Raw genomic sequence first — 26,877 nt, 5'->3', positions numbered from 1 at the left:
TAGCAACCAGTCTGCTTCCAAGTGACTGAGTGCCTGCCCCAATCATAGTCCTGTAAAAATAACCTGTGTAATGTCTCCGGAACGTCTTTGTCAGTTGCCTTTATAAATCCCACGATATCCTATTTTTCTCAGAGCAATTTTGACTTACTGCTCAAATCAGTGCCTCCTGAATTTTCATTCTTAAGGCAGCAAACAAACTCTTTTTCTTATTTGCAGCCTTCAGCATTTCTTGGTTGACACTCTCCAACCTAACTTGTCCACAACAGAACTCTTAGTTTTCCGCAAATCTGCTTCTCCTCCAGTCTTGCGCATCTCATTAGCCCATCATCTACCCAGTTACTCAAGCCAAACACCCCAGAGACATCCTCGATTTTGTTCTTTCATCAGCATCCGCGACCACCCTACCAGGAAATCTTGTCAAATCCTACGACTCGTGTTCTGAATCTGACCGCTCAACACAGCTGCTCCTGCCGCCCCAGTCCAAGCCCCCTCCCTCTCTAGCCTCAGCTGTGGAAACTGCCATCCAAGTGCTCTCCCATCTCTCTCTATAACCCTCTTATAGAAATCTTTTAAAAATGTAAATTACAGGCTGTCCCTGGAGGTCCAGTGGTTAAGAATCTGCCTTGCAAGGGATGCAAGTTTGATCCCTGGCCTGGGAATTAAGATCCCGCATGCTGCAGGGCACCTACTAAGCCCAGGAGCTCTAGAGGCCGGGCACCAACTAGAGAGAACCGACAGTGAAAGATGGCACGTGCCAGCTAAGACTCAATGCAGCCAAATCCTTCTAAAATGTAAATTACATCCTGTTATTTCTCTGCGTAAATCCCTCTATTCTCTCCCATTAGCTGTTAGAATAAAACTCAACTGCCTTGCCTAGTTCTCAAGACTCACCAGACCTGGAGCCTGCCAAGCTTTACAAGCGCATGTTTTTCTACTCCCATCACTCACTTACCACACCCTGTCTCTTTCTCCAATTGACCAAGGCTGTTCCTATCACGAGGCCCTCATGGCCCATCTGTCTGATGTGCTTGCCCTTAAGATCTCGCCTCGTCCGCTGTCTCCCTGAAGGGCCTGCCTTGATCATCCTCACCCCAGTCTTATCCTTCTATTATCCTGGTTTAGTTTCTCATCACACCTCTTGCTACGTAACATCTGTTGTACTTGTATTGCCATATTCTCTCCTGGAGTATAAACTCTGTAAGGCCAGAAAGAATATTAGGTAGCTGTTTTTGTCTGAGCCAAACAGAAACGGGCTCTGAGCCGATTAGTGTTGTTCGGTCACTAAGTCGTGTCCGACACTTTGCGACAGTATGCCAGGCTTCCCTGTCCTTCACCATCTCCTGGATTTACTTGAACTCATGTCCGTTAGGTCAGTGATGCCATCCAACCATCTCATCCTCTGTCATCTCCTTCTCCTCCTGCCTCCAATCTTTCCCAGCACCAGGGTCTTTTCCAGTGAGTCGGCTCTTCACATCAGGTGAGCAGATTAAGGAGGAAGAAATTCATTGGGAAAGTTTCTAATTCTCTGAGGTAGAATTTTAATAGCATTTATGCTCCTGGTATGACCTTTGTAAACAAAACCTGACTTACAATCACTGGGAAGAAATTTTATTTTTTTTTTTAACGAGAAATACTGTTTTCAAAAATATTCAACCCCTTCACAGATATACAGGAAAGTGAATGAGTGACTTTGGACTGTGGATCCGTGATCATTTATCCAAGTCTGGATAAAAAGAAAACAGCCTTCAGGGAAGTGGTAAAAATTCCTGGGTGAAAATATGGAGTTAGACAACAATGATGGTAAACACTGTCTCTTAGAGAAATGATTCAGCTAGAACATTAACTCAAAAAAAATGGAAAACAAACAATTATTTATCTTGATCCTGGTGACAATGAACTCGAATATTTGTTTAATAAAACATGAACTAACCTTTGATATTATAGGGGAACAAAAACTTTTCCTTGACTCCCTTGGGTCCCTGGCTGAGTCTGAAAGTTAAACCGATGAAGACGTGGTAACGAGAGAAAAGAATACAAGTTTATTTAACGTAAGTTTTACGTGACAGGGGAGACTTCCTCAAAACATGAAGAATTAAAGAAATGGTTAAACCTGACTGTTTTCAGGCTAGATTAGGCCAAGAGTAGACAGTTGTAGAGAATTATGGTAGGACAAAGGCCGTACGAGCTACATGTAAAAAGCTGGGGAAACTTATTAAGTGCTTTTTGGACTTTTCTCTCTCCATCTTAGAGATGAGCATGTTCGTGGGAGGAGGGCATGTCTCACAGGAGGAAGAAGCACAAGAGGAGGTCAGACAGACTCTCCTTCCTGACTTTATCTCATACACCTTCAGCTTAAAATACTCAACATATCAACGTGCCATGTTCTGGGGGAGCAAGTTCTGAACTCTGTCAATATCAAACTTGCAACTTAGTTTTGAATTTAAAAAATGTAAAAATTTATAGTTATTTAATGTAAAAAAATAGGATTTTTCTTAAATATAATATGAAATATCCTTATTGAATAGCTCTTTCAGATTCTCTTGACACTCAGCACAGTATACCTTCTGGAAACAACAATGTCTGAAACATGCATGTTCTTTCAAGACCAGTCATTACAGTCCTGCCATAGACAGTTTGATATCCAATAGGCTGGGATTGAATCTTTTCTCTCAGTGACAAAGTCTGGAGGAAACAAGCTCAGAGAAACAAGGTTTTCTAGTTACAGGAAGTGAACTTGACTACCGTTTAGCAGTATGGAGGAAAAGTAGTTGAGGGTTTGTCGGCTGGACTTTCATTATGAAATAAACACACCCTCTTACTGAAAAACAAGGTTCTGCAAAATATTAATAAAAATTCTAAAAAGTGAATTTTAAAAAGCATTTTCATGACTTTTGTGATTCCTCAGTGTTAGCCCCAGAGACTCTGACTTCATGCCAGGAAACAATAATCTTCCAGAAGGAAAAAAAAAGTAACAAGTCTCAAGTGAACCAGTGCCTGCGTACGTGCTGAGTGGCCTCAGTCGTGTCCAAGTCTTTGCAACAATGTGAACAGTAGCCTGCCAGGCTCCTCTGTCCATGGGATTCTCCAGGCAAGAATACTGGAATGGGTTGCCATGCCCTTCTCCAGGGGATCTTCCTAGCCCAGGGATCCAACCCCCATCTCTTTCATCTCTTTCACTGGGCAGGCTGGCTCTTTGCCACTAGTGCCACCTGCGAAGACCCATGTGAACCAGGAATGCATGGAAATAAATAACGGATAAAACTTTCAAAAATTTCCAATGTCCTTCATAATTTCCCCACATTCTGATGTCAGAGTCTTTCAGGAACTTTCAAAATTAGATTATCAAAGTGATGCCTTACTGTCATCTAACATACGGGTTCTGAACAGCTCAGAAGGAGTGAAATTCACAGAACATGCTAAACACTTCATGTTAGTCAATGATTCTAGGCTTTTCCTCCCCAAATATTTTTCCAGAGAGCCTCACAAGTGGCCAAGTTGGCTGAAGTTAGTTTTGATTCCTCTCCCTCCTTCAAACCAACCCTGACAGTTTCTAGAGACCAGGGAAATGCAGGCGGTCCACAGTCAAGAGCTGACGATAATTTATTTCCACATCCTCTTCTGCCCCCTGGAAGAATAATTTAAGGAACACTTGATATTGCATAGTAAGACATCGGATATTGCAATTTCCTTTGGGGGAAAAAAAAAGGATGTGAGTGCACATTACAGTCAATCTCATTCTTTAAGAGTTAGTTTCAATATCAGAAAAAATATGACCCAGGAATCGAGAAGGAAAGCCAGTATTACCATCATGCTGAAAAGTCAAAAAGAAACTGGGCTTATAAACAATGTGAAAGGAAATAATAGTGGAAGGTTGGGATTAAATTCTAAAATGCCTGAGATACCAAATTAATTTCTTCCCATACATAAACATGGAGAACCTCTAAAAGAAACAGTCATAGAAATAAGAGCTAAAGAGAAATTTTCAAGGCTGTGAATAATAGCAGAAATGAGTATCTTTAGAAAAACAGGGACATAGGAGCTTTCCTTTCTATGCTGCATTGCAGGAAGTTGAGCATGAAAAACCTCTGTTGGGAATGAAGACAGGATGAGCTTTGCTGCTCCCAGTGCTTTGCCTCCCTGACCCTTCCACGCAGCAGGGACTGCAGAGAGAGGCAGAAGAACAGCCCCTGGGAGCTGCCCTTGAATCCAAGCAACCAATGAGTCTTAGCCTGGAGATCAGCTTAGGCACCAACAGACACTGCTCAGTGTTGACTTGGAGGCCTAGGTCTAGGGGATGAACTGGTGCTGTGACGGGTTGAATGGTGGTCCCTCCGAAAGATGTGTGTGTGCCGTCACTTCAGTTATATCTGACTGTTTGCAACCCTATGGACCATAGCCTGCCAGGCTTCTCTGTCCAGGGGATTCTCCAGGCAATACTGGAGTGGGTTGCCTTCCCCTCCTCCAGGGGATCTTCCCAATCCAGGGATAGAACTTGTTCTTGTCTCTTACATCTCTTGCATTGGCAGGTGGGTTCTTTACCACTAGCGCCACCTGGGAAGCCCTCTGAAAGATACAGCCAACCAGAACCTGGGAATGTGATCGGATTTGAGAAAAGGGTTTTTGCAGGTACAATTAAAGATCTTGCGAGAAAATCATCTTGGACTACGTGGGGAGGCCCTTAATCCAGGGACAAATGTCCTTACAGGAGACAGAAGAGGAGACAGAGAGACAAACAGAGGAGAAGGCTATGGGAAAGGGAGCCATCAACCGGAGGTATGTAGCCTGGGCCGTATTTGTAAATATGGCAGGAAAGTTCCTAGAAGTAAAGGTCCAAATTCATATTTGGGAGGGTTGCTCTTCTAGCATCACAAATTACAGCTAATATCTGCATGGTATAATTTGTAGGGGAGGAAAAATATCTTTTCTCTCTATGCTTCTAAGTTTTCTGCAGGGACCCCTGTTACAAAAGACACATTAACAAGAGAAAAACAGACAAATTTATTGAAGTTTTACATGACACGGGAAACTTTATAAGAAAATGAAGACCCAAAGAATGGTTCAACCAGAGTGGTTCTATCCCAGGTTTGCTGAAGAGTGGAGGGCAGCTCTCGCAGGAGGGTTTTACGACCCACTTCAGGAGAAGATCAGAAAGTCTTCCCTGCACCTGCCATTCCTTAAATTCCTCCAACTTGAAATACTCAGTTCACCGAGGTGCCGTATTTTGGGAGTAGCATGTCCTAAACACCATCAGATTCTTGGGATGCTTGCTCTCCAGGCCAGGATTTTTCACGTAGTCACTAAGCACAAACTGACCATGATCTGCAGGATGAGCTTCTGCCCCCTAGAAGTGTTCAAGGACCACTGTCAATGTGGACCCTAATTTTGACTGTTTGTTTTGGCTTTATCAACTCTGTGGATGTGAATCTCTTAAGTTAAATCCAGAGTAGAAAGTATCTAATTTTTTTTAAGTCCGTAAATTAAAAATCTATTGGCTAACCAAGTATTCTATTTCAAATACTTCTTGCCCTATTACAAGGTTAGATTTCTTTGGCCTGTGTGTTATGGATAGGTATGTCAGGCATGGTTGGCTGACCTCTGTATTGCTTTCTGGAGACATAAACTTTTCTTTAGCTTTCAGTTCCTTGGGTGTTAGTTCTAGAAGGTCTTGTAGGTCTTCATAGATCCATTCAACTTCAACTTCTTCAGCATTACTGGTTGGGGCATAGACTTGGATTACTGTGATATTAAATGGCTTGCCTTGGAGATGAACAGATATCATTCTGTCGTTTTTGAGATTGCATCCAAGTACTGCATTTTGAACTCTTTTGTTTACTATGAGGGCTACTCCATTTATTGTAAGGGATTCTTCCCCCACAGTAGTAGATATAATGGTCATCTGAATTAAATTCACCTAATCCAGTCCATTTTAGTTCAATGATTCCTAAAATGTCAATGTTCACTCTTGGCATCTCCTGTTTAACCACTTCCAATTTGCCTTGATTCGTGGACCTAACATTCCAGGTTCCTATACAATATTGCTCTTTATAGCATCGGACTTTACTTCCATCACCAGTCACATCCACAACTGGGTGTTGTTGTTGCTTTGGCTCCATCCCTTCATTCTTTCTGGAGTTATTTCTGCACTGATCTCCAGTAGCATATTTGGCACCTACTGACCTGGGGAGTTCATCTATCATTTTGCCTTTTCATACTGTTCATGGGGTTCTCAAGGCAAGGATACTGAAGTGGTTTGCCATTCCCTTCTCCAGTGGGTCCATTTTGTCAGAATTCTCCACCATGACTCGTCCATCTTGGATGGCCCTACATGGCATGGCTCATAGTTTCACTGAATTAGACAAGGCTGTGGTCCATGGGGTTGCTAAGAGTCGGACACGACTGAGCGACTTCACTTTCACTTTTCACTTTCATGCACTGGAGGAGGAAATGGCAACCCACTCCAGTGTTCTTGCCTGGAGAATCACAGGGACGGGGAGCCGGGTGGGCTGCCATCTATGGGGTTGCACAGAGTCGGACACGACTGAAGTGACTTAACAGTAACAGTAACAGTGGTCCATGGGATCAGTTTGATTAGTTTTCTGTGATTGTGGTTTTCATTCTGTCTGCCCTCAGATGGATAAGGATAAGAGGCTTATGGAAGCTTCCTGATGAGAGAGACTGACTGAGGGGGAAACTGGGTCTCGTTCTGATGGGCAGGGCCATGCTCAGTAAATCTTTAATCCAATTTTCTGTTGATGGACAGGATTGTGTTCCCTCCCTGTTGTTTGACCTGAAGCCAAACTGTGGCGGAGGTAATGAAGATAATGGCGACCTCCTTCAAAAGGTCCCAGGCATACACTGTCACACTCAGTGGCCCCGACCCTGCAACAGGCCACCATTGACCCACGCCTCCACCAGAGACTCCTGAACACTCATGGGCAAGTCTGGGTCAGTCTCTTGTGGTGTCACTGCTCCTTTCTCCCAGGTCCTGGTGCACACAGGGTTCTGTTTGTGCCCTCCAAGAGTCTGTTTCCCAGTCCTGTGTAAGTTCTGGCAGCTCTATGGTGGGGTTAATGGCGACCTCCTCCAAGAGGGCTTATGCCACACCCAGGTCTGCTGCACCCAGAGCCCCTGGCCCTGTGGCAGTCCACTGCTGACCCGTACCTCCACAGGAGATGCTCAAACATAGTTCGGGCTCAGTCTCCGTGGCCTTTTCATTATAAGGGACTAGAATGCAAAACTAGAAAGTCAAGACATACCTGGAGTAACAGGCAAATTAGACCGTGGACTACAAAATGAAGCAGGTCAAAGGCTAACAGAGTTTTGCCAAGAGAGCACACTGGTCATATCAAACACCCTCTTCCAGCAACGCAAGAGACAATTCTACACATGAACATCACCAGATGGTCAACACCGAAATCAGATTGATTATATCCTTTGCAGCCAAAGATGGAGAAGCTCTATATAGTCACAAAAACAAGACCGGGAGCTGACTGGGGCTCAGATCATGAACTCCTTATTGCCAAATTCAGACTGAAATTGAAGAAAGTATGGAAAACCACTAGACCATTCAGTTCAGTTCAGTTCAGTCGCTCAGTCGTGTCCTACTCTTTGGGACCCCATGAATTGCAGCACGCCAGGCCTCCCTGTCCATCGCCAACTCCCGGAGTTCACTCAGACTCATGTCCATTGAGTCCGTGATGCCATCCAGCCATCTCATCCTCTGTCATCCCCTTCTCCTCCTGCCTCCAATCCCTCCCAGCATCAGAGTCTTTTCCAATGAGTCAACTCTTTGCATGAGGTGGCCAAAGTACTGGTGTTTCAGCTTTAGCATCATTCCTTCCAAAGAAATCCCAGGGCTGGTCTCCTTCAGAATGGACTGGTTGGATCTCCTTGCAGTCCAAGGGACTCTCAAGAGTCTTCTCCAACACCACAGTTCAAAAGCATCAATTCTTCAGCACTCAGCTTACTTTATGGTCCAACTTTCACATCTGTACATGATTACTGGAAAAACCATAGCTTTCAAGAGATGGACCTTTGTCAGCAAAGTGATGTCTCTGCTTTTTAATATGCTGTCTAGGTTGGTCATAACTTTTCTCCCAAGGAGCAAGTGTCTTTTAATTTTATGGCTGCAGTCACCATCTGCAGTGATTTTGAAGCCTAAGAAAATAAAGTCTCTCACTGTTTCCATTGCTTCCTCATCTATTTCCCATGAAGTGATGAGACCAGATGCCATAATCTTCATTTTCTGAATGTTGAGCTTTAAGCCAGCTTTTTCACTCTCCTCTTTCACTTTCATCAAGAGGCTGTTTAGTTCCTCTTTACTTTTTGCCATAAGGGTGGTGTCACCTGCATATCTGAGGTTATTGATATTTCTCCCAGAAATCTTGATTCCAGCTTGTGTTTCTTCCAGTCCAGCGTTTCTCATGATGTACTCTGCATATAAGTTAAATAAGCAGGGTGACAATATACAGCCTTGACGTACTCCTTTTCCTATTTGGAACCAGTCTGTTGTTTCATGTCCAGTTCTAACTGTTGCTTCCTGACCTGCATACAGATTTCTCAAGAGGCAGGTCAGGTGGTCTGGTATTCCATCTCTCTCAGAATTTTCCACAGTTTATTGTATGACCTAAATCAAATCCCTTAGAATTATACAGTGGGAGTGACAAATAGATTTAAGGGATTAGCTCTAAAAGACAGTGCCTGAAGAACTATGGACAGAGGTTCCTGACATTGTACAAGAGGCAGTTATTAAGACCATCCCCCAAAAAAAGAAATGCAAAAAAGCAAAATGGTTGCCTGAGGAGGCCTTACAAGTAGCTGAGAAAAGAAGAGAAGCTAAAGGCAAAGGAGAAAAGGAAAGATATACTCATTTGAATGCAGAGTTCCGAACAATAGCAAGGAGAGATAAGAAAGTCTTCCTCAATGATCAATGCAAAGGAATAGAGGAAAACAACAGAATGGGAAAGACTAGAGAGCTCTTCAAGTAAATTAGAGATACCACGGGAACATTTCATGCAAAGATGAGCACAATAAAGGACAGAAATGGGATGGACCTAACAGAAGCAAAAGATATTAAGAAGAGGTGGCAAGAGTATACAAAAGAACAATAATGATGGTGTGATCACTCACCTAGAGCCAGACATCCTGAAATGAGAAATCAAGTGGGCCTTAGGAAGCATCACTACAAACAAAGCTAGTGGAGGTGATGGAATTCCAGTTGAGCTATTTCAAATCCTAAAAGATGATGCTGTGAAAGTGCTGCACTCAATATGCCAGCAAATTTGGAAAACTCAGCAGTGGCCACAGGATTGGAAAAGCTCAGTTTTCATTCCAATCCCAAAGAAAGGCAATGTCAAAAATGTTCAAACTATGGCACAATTGCACTCATCTCACACACTAGCAAAGTAATGTTCAAAAAATTCTCCAAGCCAGGCTTCAGTAATACGTGAACCGTAAACTTCCAGATGTTCAAGCTGGATTTAGAATAGGCAGAGGAACCAGAGATGGAATTGCCAACATCTGTTGGATGATCAAAGTAACAAGAGAGCTCCAGAAAAACATCAACTTTTGCTTTATTGACTATGCCAAAGTCTTTGACTGTGTGGATCACAATAAACTGTGGAAAATTCTGAAAGAGATGGGAATACCAGGCCACCTGACCTGCCTCCTGAGAAGTCTACATGCAGGTCAAGAAGCAACAGTTAGAACTGGACATGGAACAACAGACTGGTTCCAAATAGGAAAAGGAGTATGTCAAGGCTGTATATTGTCACCCTGCTTATTTAACTTATATGCAGAGTACATTATGCAAAATATCAGGCTGGATGCAGCACAAGCTGGAATCAAGGTTTCCAGGAGAAATATCAATAACCTCAGATATGCAGGTGACACCACCCTATGGCAGAAAGCGAAGAGGAACTAAACAGCCTCTTGATGAAAGTGAAAGAGGAGAGTGAAAAAGCTGGCTTAAAGCTCAACATTCAGAAAATGAAGATTATGGCATCTGGTCTCATCACTTCATGGGAAATAGATGAGGAAGCAATGGAAACAGTGAGAGACTTTATTTTCTTAGGCTTCAAAATCACTGCAGATGGTGACTGCAGCCATAAAATTAAAAGACACTTGCTCCTTGGGAGAAAAGTTATGACCAACCTAGACAGCATATTAAAAAGCAGAGACATCACTTTGCTGACAAAGGTCCATCTCTTGAAAGCTATGGTTTTTCCAGTAATCATGTACAGATGTGAAAGTTGGACCATAAAGTAAGCTGAGTGCTGAAGAATTGATGCTTTTGAACTGTGGTGTTGGAGAAGACTCTTGAGAGTCCCTTGGACTGCAAGGAGATCAAACTGGTCCATCCTAAAGGAAATCAGTCCTGAATATTCATTGGAAGGACTGATGCTGAAGCTGAAACTCGATTACTTTGGCCATCTGATGGGAAGAACTGACTCATTGGAAAAGACCCTGATGCTGGGAAAGATTTAAGGTGGGAGGAGAAGGGGATGACAGAGGGTCAGATTGTTGGATGCATCACTGACTCGATGGATATGAGTTTGAGTAAGCTCTGGAGTTGGTGACTGACAGGGAAGCCTGGCATGCTGCGGTCCATGGGGTCACAAAGAGTTGGACATGACTGAGTTACTGAATTGAACTGACTAAGAACTTAAACCATGATAGCACTTCTACTGAGATTCAAGATGAGAAGAAATAGATTGGTCCATTGAGCTAAAATGCCATGTGATTTGGTTCTTCCCCTTTTAGTTTATGTCTAATTCCTCTTTGGGAATAGCACATCACAGCACTCGATCTTCCCACTTACATATTCAGAACCCAGCAGTCTCAGATATAGGTGATGGGGCTTCCTCATCACAAACCAGAGGAACCTTAAGGAATATTTCCCTACTTTTCTCATGTCGTGGGCCCATGGACTGTGATCACATTTGCAAGGCACCTGAAGTAAATAAAAATGGTTGCTGAAGTACCAGCATTCAGCCTGGGCATGTGCCCGGGTGCCCCAGCTATCTGAGACCGCCTTAAAGACAATGCATACCAACACCTCAGTCCACCATAGACCCACTAAAATCCATCCCTCTATTAGGCCAGGTCAGTAGAGAGCCAAAGAAAGAAACCATGCTATTTTTTTTTTAACTGAACTCATTATTTGGGGAATGCCATTAGCCTGCATTGAAGATTATTAATAAGGCTATAGTAATTCACTGCTGTGTAGATGGTACGGATGGATGTGGTTCATTATACCACACACATCCTCTCCATCACAACCCACGGGAGAACTCTCCTCTGATCTCGGTAACAAGAAAAGCTGTGTGCTTTTGAGCACCTGTTTATATTTGGATGTCCCAGGCAGGATACAGTGAATCTTGTAATGGATCAAATTCCTCTCCTAAACTGGCTCTGGGGGGTTAGAATAAACTTTGAAGTCTATATCTAACGTGTTTATAGGACTCCCAGGCACACATTTTCTGAACTAACATGGCTTCATCCCACTTTGCTACCCTTATGTTCCCCAACAGTTTTTCATTTACTTCACCCTGTTATATTGTATGTTCTTTCATAATTCACTTGAGACCATTTCAGGAACAGAGTGGGAATGGAAGGAAGAGAGAGAGGAAAGGAAGGAAGGTAGGAAGGCAGACAGACTGACTCAACATTCTAGACCAATTTGCATCCTGTTTATTTGCTCAGTTAAGTCAACCCTACCAGATAAGCTCTTACTTTTATATACTCAAACTTACGGCTCCCAATAAATAACTAATTGTGGGTAAAACTACTATCACAACAATGTGAATATACCTAATGCTACTGAATTTTGCACTTGAAAATGGTTAAAATGATAAATTTTCTGTGTATTATGTATATTTTTCCACAATAAAAAAATTTGTAAAGCTATCCTTTAAGATTAAAAAAATTCTGCAGCTCTGCTGCTGCTGCTGCTAAGTCGCTTCAGTCGCGTCTGACTCTGTGTGACCCCACAGACAGCAGCCCACCAGGCTCTGCCATCCCTGGGATTCTCCAGGCAAGAACACTGGAGTGGGCTGCCATTTCCTTCTCCAATGCAAGAAAGTGAAAAGTGAAAGTGAAGTCACTCAGTCGTGTCCGACTCTTAGCGACCCCATGGACTGCAGCCCACCAGGCTCCTCCACCCATGGGATTTTCCAGGCAAGAGTACTGGAGTGGGGTGCCATTGCCTTCTACTGAAACTTAAGCTTCTGTTTACCATTGTGATATACCTCTCACCCAGCCAGAGTCTAGAACAATAGAATGGAAATATCTGGGACTTCCCTGGTGGTTCAGTGGTTGGGAGTCTGCCTGGCAGTGCAGGCACATGGGTTCAATTCCAGATCCAGGAGGATTCCATATGCCACAGGGCAGCTGGGCCAGGGCACCACAATTACTGAAGCTCACGATCTCTGGAGCCCATGCTCCACAACAAGAGAAGCCATTACAATGAGAAGCACGTGCACAGTAACTTAAGAAAGCCTGCACTCAGCAATGAAGACCCAGGAGAGCCATAAATAAATAATTTTTTAAAATACAAATATCTGTGATTGATATATGGTTCTTCAGTAGAATTCCCTGAAGATACAAGGAGACTTCACACTTTGGCAAATGGTTATGAGTGTGATTTTGGGATTCCTGAAGTTTCTGGGAGTAAGCTATTCCCCCATCATCTGTGGCCACTGAAATCCCTACCATTCCTTTGGGTTAAGCCCATACTGAAAGTCAGATATCTTCTGCTAAAAGAGAAATATTTTCTGCACACGTAATTTTTTTTAAAGCTATCTAGCCAAGAGTATGACTCCAGGGAAGGGAACTGCAAGACAGGTGAGTTGGGGCTGAGCAAAAGTTAAGAGAAATGGAGATAGTATGTCAAACAGGGTACATTCCAGAGCATGGCAAGCTTGTGAGGTCTGGTGAGAGGAAGAGTCTACACACCATCATGGAAAGCAGCAAGGTATTGAGAGGGTAAGAGGCAGGAAGGCCAGGGGTCTCCAAATGGAGGAAATAGGCTGCAAGTGTCAGACATTTTTATCTCTCTCTTAAGCAGCAGGAGGAAAGAAACTACTAGTGTTATATTTTTCCCCTTCTCTATACAAATTTAAAAAGAGGTTTCTCTTAAAGTTCTGTGTTGTCATAATGACACCTGGTTCCACCTGAACTTAACTTTTCTCAAACCTTGAGCTAACCAACGTGTTTTTCTCGTGGAAATGTTTGTCTTAAGCTATGTTAATGAACTATGTTTTACCCTAGATTCTGTCTTTCTTCAGGCCAGAATACTGGAGTAGGTAGCCATTCCCTTCTCCAGGAGATCTTCCCAACCCAGGGATCGAACCCAGGTCTCTGACATTGCAGGCGGATTCATTACCAGCTGAGCCACAAGGGAAGCCCAAGAATACTGGCGTGGGTAGCCTATCCCTTCTCCAGGGGATCTTCCAGATCTTATACAGCATATTAAAAGTGGAGACATTACTTTGCCAACAAAGGTCCATCTAGTCAAGGGTATGGTTTTTCCAGTAGTCATGTATGGATGTGAGAGTTGGACTATAAAAGCTGAGTGTCAAAGAATTGATGCTTTTGAACTGCAGTGTTGGAGAAAACTCTTGAGAGTCCCTTGGACTGCAAGGAGATCCACCCAGTCCATCCTAAAGGAGATCAGTCCTGAGTGTTCATTGGAAGGACTGATGTTGAAACTGAAACTCCGATACTTTGGCCCCCTGATGCAAAGAGTTGACTCATTTGAAAAGATCCTGATGCTGGGAAAGATTGAAGGCAGGAGGAGAAGGGGACGACAGAGGATGAGATGGTTGGATGGCATCACCGACTCAATGGACATGAGTTTGGGTAAACTCCAGGAGTTGGTGATGGACAGGGAGGCTTAGCATGCTGTGGTTTATGGGGTCACAAAGAGTCGGCCACGACTGAGTGACTGAACTGAACTGAAATGTCCTTCAAGTTCGTTCCACCATAGACTCAGAACTGACTTGACAAACCTGTTTGTTTTACTCATACATTGTTCTCCTAATCTATGTTAATGAAACTGTATTACTTACCTGGAAACCTGCCTTTCCTCAGGTTCATATCAATCATTTTATGGCCTGGGATGACTCGCCAGGTGCCAATGTTATCTCAAAATGCATGTTGTGGTGAGGGGCCTGGTGCCATTCTCTGAGTTTTGAGACATTTACTTTCTCTAATTAGCAGACCACTAGTAGCTATATAACATCCAGCTAAAGACTAACTCTGTGTGTGTCGGGGGGGGCGGGGGGGGGGACTCTTTCTGCTCCCTTCTGATGTCTATGTCAGAAATTTTCTCTATTTATTTTATACTTTAATAAAACTTGATTACACAAAATCTCTGGGTGATTAAGCCTCATCACTGGCCCCAGATTGAATTCTTCTCCTCCAGAGGCCAAGAATCACACCTTCTTTCGTGGTTCAGCAACAACCTTTCAGTACGGTCAGGGCAATAATTGTGTGTCCCTGGTGGAAAGGGACATTTCAAAAGGGAGGAGAAGAGGTGCAGAAATTCTGGAAGGTTTTTATCATAAATATAAAGACAGAGCTGCTTTCTGCTCAGAGTAGCCTAGACTTGTAGGATTCAGAGCAAGAAGGAATCTCAAATATCATTTGATCCCACACCTTTCTCTCATAATTGTAAAAGCAGAGATGCATCAAGGGGCAGTTGGCTGCATAATCAAGAGAAAATTCAGACCCACAAACCAGTGCCACCTCCACTGTAGCCTTCCAACTCATTCATATTGAGTAGGCGATTTTTATTTTCGAATTTCTGCCCAATTATTTGATTCTAGCACCTGGGACACCAATGATTTCTCTGAGTAATAGGTTGCTTAATGGTTGTAAAAGCTTATGATGATAGCGGGGAATTCGCCTTGCAAATGCCAGCAGGTGAAAATCCTACACTGACTCTGGAATAACGTGCTAATCTTTCCCCAACGAAGGTGGATGATTTGTTTACATCTTAGAAAATACTTGGCAGCCTTTGCTGCCATTTTGCCAAGAAAAATCTCCTTCCAATACTATTTCCACTTGGGCATTCATCATCCCAACCCTACAGGCTAAAAATATCAAGGCATCATGGCACGGAGTTGAGAAGGGAAGGGGGGCAAGCCTTCCTTGCTGTGTATGCCACCATCTCATGAGTGCAGCCCTGTCTTGCGGGGCCCAAAAGTTGTTTAAGCCATTTTGCCGAACAGCTCCTTCTCCCAGCTGCCATGACCACTCATTGATCCTTCCTCTCATTGATCCTTCCCTCACATTGATCCTCTTCTGTGTTTTCTCCATTTGTGCCTGCTGAAACCCTCTATGTTTTTTATAACCGTCTGGTTCATTATCGCTTGACAGAGCTATCCTTGTCCCTTTTCTTTCTGTTTCCATGTTTCGGAAATACCTTAAATGTTTACCAGTGAATCACACACAATCCATCTTTATTTAAAGATGATTCACCATCTTTACAGAACCTGAAAACCACATCCTGGGTAATCAGAAACATGAGTGCATTAGTGAGTCTTCACCCTAACTTCCTCCAAAGAACCAAGGTTGCAGGTGGGTAATAGCATTATACTCACATGGGCTTCCCAGGTGGCCTAGTGATAAAGAACCAGTCTGCCAATGCAGGAGACGTTAAGAGTTGCAAGGTCAGGAAGATCCCCTGGAGGAGGGCATGGCAACCCAATCCAGTATTATTGTCTGGAGAATCCCATGGACAAAAGAGCTTGGCAGGCTACGGTCCATAGGGATGCAAAGCGTCAGACACGACTGAAGTGACTTAGCACGCACACACTCATAATTGCTATAAACTTCTTCAGTTATAGATGTTTACATGGCACTTACTATGTTCCAGGCAATATCTTCAATGTTTTTCAATTTTTAATTCATTTAATCCTCATAACAACCCTACAAGGAAGATAGTATCTTCATCCCCATTTTTCAGAAGAAATGTTAGATAACTCATTGATAAACTTGGCTAGTAAAACCTACACACTTTGGTCCCCAAATCTGTTCTGGTACCCTCTGCCATCTCCACACCCACACAGACTGGGTGAAAATGATGCCTCTTCTTGCCCAGCAACACCATCGCTGACCACGTTTTTCACATTACACTCCATTGCCTTTAGGGCAGTGAGATGGAAAACAGAGATGGAAAGGAAGTCTTCAGAATGGCTGCTACCAGGCCCATTCTGATGGGGGACAATGGTGCTTTCCTCCTTCTATCCAAGGGCCCAATGGTCCCTCTTTTTTTCCTTTCTCCTGTGCCTATTTGTAGCCATCTTCAGCACCAGTCCCCTGAGGCTCTGAGTTCGAGGGTGCTGTCCTTAGCCGTGTCCAACTCTTTGTGACCCCATGGACTGTCTTGCCAGGCTCCTCTGCCTATGGGATTCTCCAACAAGAATACTGGAGCGGACTGCAATTCCCTTCTCCAGGAGATCTTCCCGACCCAGGGATCATACTCACGTCTCCTACATCGCCTGCACTGCAAGTGGCTTCTTTACCACTGCACAACCTGGGAATCTCTGATACATGTATTCCTTCTTTTTTTTGGATTTCCTTCCCATTTAGGTCACCACAGAGCATTGATTAGAGTTCCCTGAGCTATACAGTATGTTCTCATTAGTCATCTATTTTATACATAGTAGTTTATGTGTGTGTGTGTGTGTGTGTGTGTGTGTGTGTGTGTCCCAATCTCCCAATTCATCCCACCCTCTTCTTCTGCTCTTGGTGTCCATATGCTTGTTCTCTATGTCTACGTCTCTATTTCTGCTTTGCAAATAAGTTTACTGTACCGTTTTTCTAGATTCCATGTATCTGCATTAACACATGATATTTGTTTTTCTCTTTCTGACCCACTTCACTCTTGTATGACAGTTTCTAGGTGCATCCATGCCTCTGCAAATGACACAATCTCATTCCTTTTTTGTGGCCGAGTTACATTTCACCATATCTATGTATCACATCTTTATCCATTCCACTGTTGATGGACGCTTAGGTTGCTTCTGTGTCCTGGTTGTTATAAATACCACTACAATGAACATTGGGGTGCATGGTGGTGGAAATGTAAATTGATACAGCCACTGTGGAGAACAGTATGGAGGTTCCTTACAAAATTAAAAATACAACTACCATATGACCCAGCGATCCCACTCCAGGGCATATGCCTGGAGAAAATCACAGTTCCGAAAGATAAAAGGCAGGTAATTTTCATCTCTACTGTACAGAGAGGGAAAAAGAGACACCGAAAGACCCCATGACTTGTCAGAGCTCTTACAGCCAGTGAACGGATGAGCTGCAGTGCACGGCCACCAGGCACTGCTACTGGCCTACTGTGGGAGTCACACAGCCCCTCCCACACCTGACCTGTCCCAGGGTGTCTGCCCGTGTGTTCCAGGACTGAGAAGAATGCACCAGCTCCTCCCCTAGAGCCACGACTCCCACTGGCTGCCTGCTGTGAGATACCCACTGCAAGAGTAACACAAGGTAAGTGGAGTCTGGACAATGGCCTCAGATATGATATTGAAAATGCACTTCTTCCCTTTTCTGTGTCACTGGCAACACACTGCCTTGAAGCAGCATGCCAAAAAGATCTGGGAAATAGTGTTCCCAGTCAGCTCAGTTCAGTCACTCAGTTGTGTCCGACTCTTTGTGACCCCATGGACCGCAGCATGCCAGGCTTATCTGTCCATCACCAACTCCCAGAGCTTACTCACATTCTTGCCCATTGAGTCCATGATGCCATCCAGCCATGTCATCCTCTGTCATCCCCTTTTCCTTCTCCCTTCAATCTTTCCTAGCATCAGGATGTTTTCCAATGAGGCAGTTTTTCACATTAGGTGGCCAAAGTATTGGAGTTTCAGCTTCAGCGTCAGTCCTTCCGTGAATATTCAGGACTGATTTCCTTTAGGATGGACCAGTTTGATCTCCTTGCAGTCCAAGGGACTCTTGAGAGTCTTCTCCAACACCACAGTTCAAAAGCATCAATTCTTCAGCACTCAGCTTACTTTATGGTCCAACTCTCACATCCGTATATGATTACTGGAAAAACCATAGCTTTGACAAGACAGACCTTTGTCAGCAAAGTGATGTCTCTACTTTTTAATATGCCGTCTAGGTTGGTCATAGCTTTTTTTCCAGGGAGCAAGCATCTTTTCATTTCATGGCTGAAGTCACCATCTGCAGTGATTTTGGAGCCTAAGAAAATAAAGTCTCTCACTGTTTCCATTGTTTCCCCATCTATTTGCCATGAAGTGATGGGACCAGATGCCATGAACTTAGTTTTCTGAATGTTGAGCTTTAAGCCAACTTTTTCATTCTCTGCTTTCACTTTCATCAGGAGGCTCTTTATTCTGCCATGAGGGTGGTGTCACCTGCATATCTGAGGTTATTGATATTTCTCCCAGCAATCTTGATTCCAGCTTGAGCTTCATCAAGCCTGGCATTTGGCATGATGTACTCTGCTTATAAGTTAAATAAGTGGGGTGAAAATATACAGCCTTGATGCACTCCTTTCCCAGTTTGGAATTAGTCTGTTGTTCCATGTCCAGTTCTAACTGTTACTTCCTGACCTGCATGTAGACTTCTCAGGAGGCAGGTAAGGTGGTCTGGTTCCCATGTCTTTAAGAATTTTCCACAGTTTGAGGTGATCCACACAGTCAAAGGCTTTAGTGTAGTTAATAAAGCAGAAATAGATGTTTTTCTGGAACTCTCTTGCTTTTTCGATGATCCAGCAGATGTTGGCAATTTGATCTCTGGTTCCTCTGCCTTTTCTAAATCCAGCTTGAATAACTGGAAGTTCTTATTCATGTACTGTTGAAACCTGGCTTGGAGAATTTTGAGCATTACATTGCTAGCATGTGAGATGAGTGCAATTATGTGATAGTTTGAACATTCTTTGACATTGCCTTTCCTTGGGATTGAAATGAAAACTGACCTTTTCCAGGCCTGTGGCCACTGTTTAGTGTCCCCAGAGGTTGTCCAAAATCCAATCCTCACTTTAAAAGTTAAATGTTCTTGCTTTTCTCTCCCTCTCTCTCTTCTTTTTCTCTCTTGTGACTCTATTTTCCTTTCCTTAATAAATCTAAATGTCAGAAACACATTTTCTTCTTTAGGGAATGTTAACTATAGTAGTCATTTTAAAAATCTATTATCTCACTCTGTCACTATTTAGGCAATAAAACTTATAAATAAATTTTATGGGGATAATGTCCGTTGAATATTACACAGCCAATTCAATTAACCTAATATTGAATTTAACTGGGGAAATGGGCCTTCAAGGAGCTGGGGAAATAGAGATTAGAAAGAGCTTCAAGGAAGATTAGATTAGCTAGATTCACAGACTCTGACTGCTAGCTCACAGATCTTGATATGCTTTGGCAAGGAAATGAAATTATCAGGCCAATTTCACATTTGTTGATATTATTTTACTTTTAGGCAGAATATCTAAATTGTACTCATTCCTTGACAGAGAAAGAGAGAAAGGAAATCTTATTAGTACCCCTGAAACTTCCTTCGCTGAAATAGGACATTAAGAAGAGAATTGATAATGGTGGGGAAAATCTTCTGGACCTGAAACTTATCTATTATCACCCCACTGCCTCCCGTCAGTTGAGAATGTTTATGAGCCCAAACTTCTATGTTAAGATGAACTCTTATAAGGCAAACAAAACACTATGTCAGAGATACTTTGCTTACATTGTTCTTGTGTCTCCTGCTTCTTCATAGAACAGTGAGGAGTTTTCTGAAAGTACTAACAGGGTTTCAACACCATGACAAAAAGAGAAACGCTAAATAGATGGTCATCTTGAATCAAAAATTGAATTGATCCAGTTCAACATAATTCAGATATATACAATTTTCACCTAACAGTAGGATACAAATTCTATTCAAGTTCTCATAGACTGTAAACTAGGAGACACTGGAACATTTCCAGGGACATAAAACAAAGTGCAAAACTTTCATAATCTAAAGGTATTCCTAGTGCTTTTTGGATCTGCTATTTCCTTCTACTTCTCTGTATATTCATTCTATTAATTCCTGAGAGTTTGATATTGAAATACCAACTAAAAATCTTAATTGAGCTATCTAAAAAATAATTGTAATATCCAGTGAAACTACATGTGACAGTGTTCTGTATTTTCCAAGTCTCCTATAAATGTTTTATCATTAAAAAAACAGTAAAGAAAAAATGACACGAATACTTCAAAGGCTAAAAAAAAAGTGAGTTATAAGAACGTCCATGTCCAAGTCCAGTTGAGGCCAAAAGAGAAACAACTGCAGTAAATACACAGCCCGGTGGGAAGCCCTCACACACAGACCATCTTAAGGGACTCTGAAAGCGCTGCTCAGATGGAGAGAGGAAAGCAGGCCTGCCGAGAACGCTGCGCAGGGCAGCAGGAGATCGCATCTCACTATGACAGGTGCTCCCAGGATGGACGAGGGGGCCCCGCCGGTTACACGACGGCAGATGCATAAGCCGGGGCAGTTCCACAGCCCAAGGTTGTTCAGGAAAAGTCCAAAGTACACCTCCACGTCTTTCCCCTCACTGAGCCAGTTTCATCAGTGAGAGCCCCTAAAGCATTATTTGGCTTTTGCTTTTGGTAATTTGTTCTTTGTAGCAAAATATACTTAAGATTTGCTATTTTAACCATTTTAAGTGCACAGTTCCTTGACGTGATGTACATTCACAATGTTGGGCAGCCATCACCACTCTCAATTTTCAGAATTGATTCCAAAATTGATGATTTTTCCACCATCCCAAACAGAAACGTTGTGCCTGATAAAGAATAACTCCCCTTTCCCCCAGCCCCCTAGCCTCCCAGCCCCTCATAATTTCCATTTTACTTAATTTCTATGAATTTCCCTACTGTAAGTATCTCACATAAGTGAAACCATACAATATGGGTCCTTATGTGTCTGGACTATTTCATGTGCATAATGTTTTCCAAGTTTATCCAAGGTGCAGCTTGTATCAGAATTTCATTCCTTTTTAAGGCTGAACAACATCCCAGGATGGATGGATATACCACATTTCGTTTGCACAGTTTGTCTGCCAGTGGACATTTGGGTTGTCTCCATCTTTTGGCTGTTATGAATAGCACAAGGATTGGTTTAATCACTGAAACATTTTAAGCAAAATGGAAATCTGGTCAGATTTCTATTTTAGGAAAATCATCCCACATATCTACAGTCAAGTTCCAGACAGAAAACAAATTATATCAGTTATTTTATTTTTTATACACCCTTCAATTAGATTTATTAATTGTTTTAATTCTGTGATTTTTTTCTGTAGTAATTTATTTTATTTAATTTTTTAAATTTAAATTTATTTATTTTAATTGGAGGCTAATTACAATATTGTATTGGTTTTGCCACACATCAACATGAATCCTCCATGGATGCACACGTGTTCCCAATCCTGAACCCCCCTCCCACCTCCCTCCCCATACCATCCCTCTGGGTTATCCCAGTGCATCAGCCCCAAGCATCCTGTATCCTGCATCAAACCTAGACTGGCGATTTGTTTCTTATATGTTTATCAGTTATTTTAATAGAATTTAACGTAAAGAGTTATTAGCTAGATAAATGAAAAGGCAAGAAGAGACCAGTACATTATCACAGGAGTGGGAACTATAGAAGGCAGCTGCTACCCCTAGGGGCTGGGGATACAGGGATAAGAAGTTGCCAAGAGGCAAGAGAAGCCCCTTGAAGCTGAATCTCAGACCCTTGAAGAGAGAGTGCCACTCATCTGGTACTGGCGTCTCTGAGCTTTGGGGGGGCACTGTGGTATTTGGACCCCCAAACACTGAGGAAGAGTGCTGCTCAGCTAGTGTCTGTCAGTGTCTCTGTGCTCAGAGAAGACCCGTGTGACTGGGACCCCACCTTCTAAGGTGGCGTTGCTTGGCTGGTGCTCGTATCAGTGGACGTGATGAAAGTAATTCTGTGAGTATTGAAAAGACTGCAAGCTGAATTCAAATGCTGCTGCAGGAATGAGCTGGCACAGCCAGGTAAAGAGGCGAGGTGGGCAAATCACATCAATAAAAACAAGAAGCTGCTCTTCTCCCACCTCCAGTCTTACAGGCTTTTCCTAGGGCCCCTGTCGCCAGAGCCTGGCAGGGATCCACTTAGCAGGGCAGAAATGTGGTTCATAGAGACCCTGCCCCAGTGTTGCTAAACAGAGTACCAGTGGGTTTGAAGCCAAGAGACGATAATATTATAATAGTCCCACTGCAACGGGGGAAGAAGTTGGAGGCAGCAAGCCTGGCATCAGGAATAAAGGGCGTGTTGGGCATATTCCCAGTGGTAGATGATCCTTAGGGGTGGTGGCCCAGTTTGACATCCCTACATTGGGAATGGTTCTCCATGACCACGTCTGTATTACATAACTCCACCCACTGGCCATAGCTGACTTATCAAGGGTGATCACCTTACCCAAGCTGAACTCAGGTCCTCTTTCTAACCTTTGAAATTTGGAAAAGGTACACCTAAATCCTGGGGCTCAGTCAAGCTGAGTCAAGTAAGTGGGTCTGCGGACACTTCCTGCTGAGGTCATCAGAGCTCATCGGGCCCTTCCCTTCCCATATTCTTGGTTGTTCAATTCTAGCTCAGATCCCAGGAGATAACCCAGAAACCATCCAATAAATTCTCCCTTCTCTTTAAGCTAGCCAGAGCCCTTTCTGTTGCTTCATGTTTTCTTTAGCCTCCCAGAGTTTACATTCCTGGGGAGTTTAAGAAATGTAAACAACATCAACACTGAGGGTTGCTAAGCGTTCTGAGAGGAAAGGAGAGGGAGCGGAGGGTGTGAGCCAGAGCAGGGGCACCTAAGCTCCTGGGGGTGGGGTGAAAGTGAGGGAGAAGCAGGAATGGGGTGGGCGTGTGGTTGAATGTTCCAGATGCAGGAGTCAGCTTGAAAGCCCACAGGTTAAAAAAAAAAAAAAAGCAAAATTGTGGCACATTTGAGTGAATGAAAGCAGCTCAGAACGGCTCATGTGAAGAAGTAGGTGGAGTGTCATATGAAAGGCAAGAAGGTTAGCACTCGCATCGACAAGGATGGAAGAAGCCCTTGGACCCGACAACTTGCGTATGGTCCAAGCATCGCCACCTATTTTGTGACATCTAACCATTGTTTTAAAATGAAAATAGAAACATACATGCAGAGAACAGGTTAGTGGTTATCAGAGGGGTTCCAGTGTATGGTGACACGTGGAAACTAAGATTTTGGTGGTAAGCAAACTGGTCCCATCTCTTCATGGCGAACAGATGGGGAAACAGTGGAAACAGTGACATAGTTTATTTTAGGGGGCCCCAAAATGACTGCAGATGGTGACTGAAGCCATAAAATTAAAAGACACTTGCTCCTTGGAAGAAAAGCTATGACCAACCTAAACAGCATTTTAAAAGCAGAGACATTACTTTGCCAGCAAAGGTCTGTCTAGTCAGAGCTATCGTTTTTCCAGTAGTCATGTATGGATGTGAGAGTTGGACTATAAAGAAAGCTGAGCTCTGAAGAATTGATGCTTTTGAACTGTGCTTTTGGAGAAGACTCTTGAGAGTCTCTTGGACTGCAAGGAGATCCAACCAGTCCATCCTAAAGGAAATCAGTCCTGAATATTCATTGGAAGGACTAATGTTGAAGCTGAAACTCCAAAACTTTGGCCACCTGATGCGAAGAACTGATTCATTTGAAAAGATCCTGATGCTGGGAAAGATTGAAGGCAGGTGGAAAAGGAGATGACAGAGGATGAGATGGTTGGATGGCATCACCAACTCAATGGACATGAGTTTGAGTAAATTCTAGGAGTTGGTGATAGACATGGAGGCCTGGCGTGCTGCAGTCCGTGGGGTCACAAAGAGTCGGACATGGCTGAGTGACTGAACTGAACTGAACTAAAGCTGTAATGTACACAGAAGTAGAAATAGAATGTCTTATATACTGTTATAAACCAATGTTACCTCAATAAAAAATAAAAAGAAAAAAAGAAGCAGGTGGACTAGAAAGGCATCAGTTCAGTTACTGGAGGTTTATTATGTACCAGGCATGATTGTAAGCAGTTCAGTTACTGGAGGTTTATTATGTACTAGGCATGACTGTAAACAGTTCTAGGTGCTAACTGATTTGGTCCTTGTAACAATCCAAAGAGGAGGTGATATTGTTGGGAGACATGGCTCCCTGGGAAGATAGAGATTATTTTTCCTCCAGGGCAGAGGCAGGTTTGTTTATTATATTTTTCTATTATCATAAAGGATAATGTCCCCTGCCAGACCAAATTTTTGGTGGGTTTGCTCACAGCCATTTCAAGAGTTCGGATTCTTCAGCTCAGGGTTTCCAGCTGTGATGCCAGTGCACCGCATGTGCAGCATCTACCTGGCTTTGCATCATCGCCTCACCCTGGGGATCTTGGAGGATAAGGGGAACCAATTCAAACATGAAGTTCATGTCACCTGCTGTGCTGGGAATGATAGAGCCCTCTTCCTCTGACCTGAGTGTCTTGTGTTTCTGCCAGCATCCTTGGAAAAGAGACAAGCTGGGTGGTAAGTAGGGTAAACTCCCAGACTTTTCGGACTTCTTAACAAAATTTTCTTCTTCTTCTGGAGGAGATGCAGACACAAAGTCACAAAGCTGGTTTGCAAGCTAAAACATGAATAACGTAGACCAGCTCCAGAGCCTGAGGCTTTACCTACAGTGACGAGACTGAAAGAGCTACATCCACGGGAGTTTGTCAGCCATGCTAGAGGTTAAATACATCACAAGAGCAAGCAGCAGTCTATTAGTTTGGGTGGGCTTGCTACTGCACCAGGCAGATGTCAATATGCATTTTGGCTCAAACTCAACAGAAAATGATTTCTTGCCGATGTGATAGTTTGAAGCAGAAGAATCTGGTCAGTGGGCAGCTGTGTTCCACGTGGTATTTCAGGAACTCAATTCCTTCCATCTGGTGGCTTCCTAGGGTCTTGTCTGTTTCCAGCCAGAAGAGATGAGAAGAGAGGATGGTAAACCACATTTTTTTCTTAAAATCCATGGCCCAGGGACTTCCCTGGAGGTCCAGTGGTTAAGAATCCGTGTTTCCAGTGCAGGGGGCCTGGGTTCAATTCCTGGTTGGAGAACTAATCCTATATGCTACGCTGCTGCTGCTGCTAAGTCACTTCAGTCATGTTCGACTCTGTGCGACCCCATAGACGGCAGCCCACCAGGCTCCAACGTCCCTGGGATTCTCCAGGCAAGAACATTGGAGTGGCTTGCCATTTCCTTCTCCAATGCATGAAAGTGAAAGTGAAAAGTAAAATTGAAGTCGCTCAGTCATGTCCGACTCTTAGCGACCTCATGGACTGCAGCCCACCAGGCTCCTCCATCCACGGGATTTCCCAGGCAAGAGTACTGGAGTGGGGTGCCATTGCCTTCTCCAATATGCTATGGGGGCAGGCCAAAAATAAATAAATGTAAAAGGAAAGGTTTGAATTTTACAGAGAGCTTATTATTCATGGTAATACAGATAAATTTTTTTTTAATCCATGGCCCAGCGGTGACTGGCACCATGTTTACCAGCATTCCATTGGCAAGAACTAACCCCATGGTCACCCCAGGGAACAAAGGAGCCTGTCAGAGGCAACCTAATCCGAACCTCACCCTACTGAAAAGAGCATAAACCCCGGAGCACAGCCATCGCTCTGCGCCAGAGTCACTCAGAGACTGAAACAAGAGGGACAGCAGGTTAGACCGAAACAGCAGATTTGAAGGAAGAGGAAAGACGGCAGACAGGAAAGAAGCCAGGGATGTGTTATAGGGATCTAAGTGAGACTGGGGGAATAAAGCAAGCAGGAGAAAATGAGGAGGAAGGCGGGACGTAGAGGAAATCAGGAACTATTCAGAAGGTGAAATCTACTATGCTCTCTCTCCGCTAAAGCTACCTCCATATTCTTACCTAGCCATGGGTTTGCTGGCCTTTTTTGATCTTGTCCCTGACTCTACTCCTGGTTGTAAATTCACAGCCTAATAATAAATGTTAGAGGGGGAAGGAGGGAAGAGATAGAATTAATACAAAAAAAAAAAAAGAAAATTCAAAATAAACACTTCTATGCAGATCTGCACACTCTCACAGAGACACACTCCAGACCCAGAATCACCCCTCTCTGCACAGTTCCATGGAGAGGGAGTGGTGAGCAGCAAATAATTTATTTGTGAATAATCTATGCTTATTCAAGGAACACTTTTGTGTGTGGGGGTGTGTGAAGGGATCTGTGTTCTAGGTCTTTATCATAAAGATACACAGACTATGGAGACTGCACACGGCATAAAATGCAGATGAGATTTCCCAAGATGCCAACTCTAATATAGAGATTGGCACATAGGAAAGTTTCTTTGGGAAGGATTGCTCCAGGAGTCATTGCCTGACGAGGCATGGAGGCAGTACAGTTGGTCAGAGGCAGAAACTGGTCTTCAATGCAATAGAAACAAAGGCCTCAGCCCATCCTACATGGAGATCTGGAGCCTGGGTGATGTGTAAGTCAGGGTTCTCCAGAGAGGAAAAACATATTAATATATATATAATATATATATATAAAATCTCCAGAGAGAAAGAACCAATTACACACATATATATGTATTGCAAATTCTCCCTTACTCTGCCTTTTTGTTCTATTCAGATCTTCAACAGATTGAATGATGCCCACCCACATTGGGGTGGGCCATCTGTTTTATTCAGTCCAACAATTCAAATGCTAATCTTTTCCGGAAACACCCACGGGCAGACCCAAAAATAATGTTTAACCAGGTCTCTGGGCATCGTTTGGCCCGTCAAGTTAACTCAAAATTAGCCATCACAGATGGCCTTCAGAATTGTCCTAAATTGAGGG

The 26,877-nt window shown here is 43.3% G+C and overlaps 1 protein-coding gene and 1 non-coding gene across 2 annotated transcripts in view; both read left to right on the top strand.

Annotated features, from left to right (window-relative positions):
- The window catches only part of SLC35F1 (solute carrier family 35 member F1), a 426,225-nt gene extending 412,867 nt beyond the window's left edge, over window positions 1-13,358 (top strand). The window contains exon 8 of the mRNA XM_069599146.1: window positions 13,270-13,358. Within this exon, the coding sequence (XP_069455247.1) occupies window positions 13,270-13,308 (39 nt within the window). The 3' untranslated portion in view covers window positions 13,309-13,358. The remainder of the gene's footprint in view (window positions 1-13,269) is intronic.
- A 9,674-nt stretch (window positions 13,359-23,032) lies between these two features.
- LOC138445447 (U6atac minor spliceosomal RNA) lies at window positions 23,033-23,158 on the top strand. Its single transcript, XR_011258887.1, has one exon. It is a non-coding gene; the product is annotated as a U6atac minor spliceosomal RNA (small nuclear RNA).
- Window positions 23,159-26,877: the final 3,719 nt, after the last annotated feature.

Source organism: Ovis canadensis, chromosome 8 (assembly GCF_042477335.2).
Source record: "Ovis canadensis isolate MfBH-ARS-UI-01 breed Bighorn chromosome 8, ARS-UI_OviCan_v2, whole genome shotgun sequence".
In the NCBI taxonomy this organism is placed as follows: Eukaryota; Metazoa; Chordata; class Mammalia; order Artiodactyla; family Bovidae; genus Ovis; species Ovis canadensis.
This window is presented reverse-complemented; position numbering and strand designations above follow the sequence as displayed.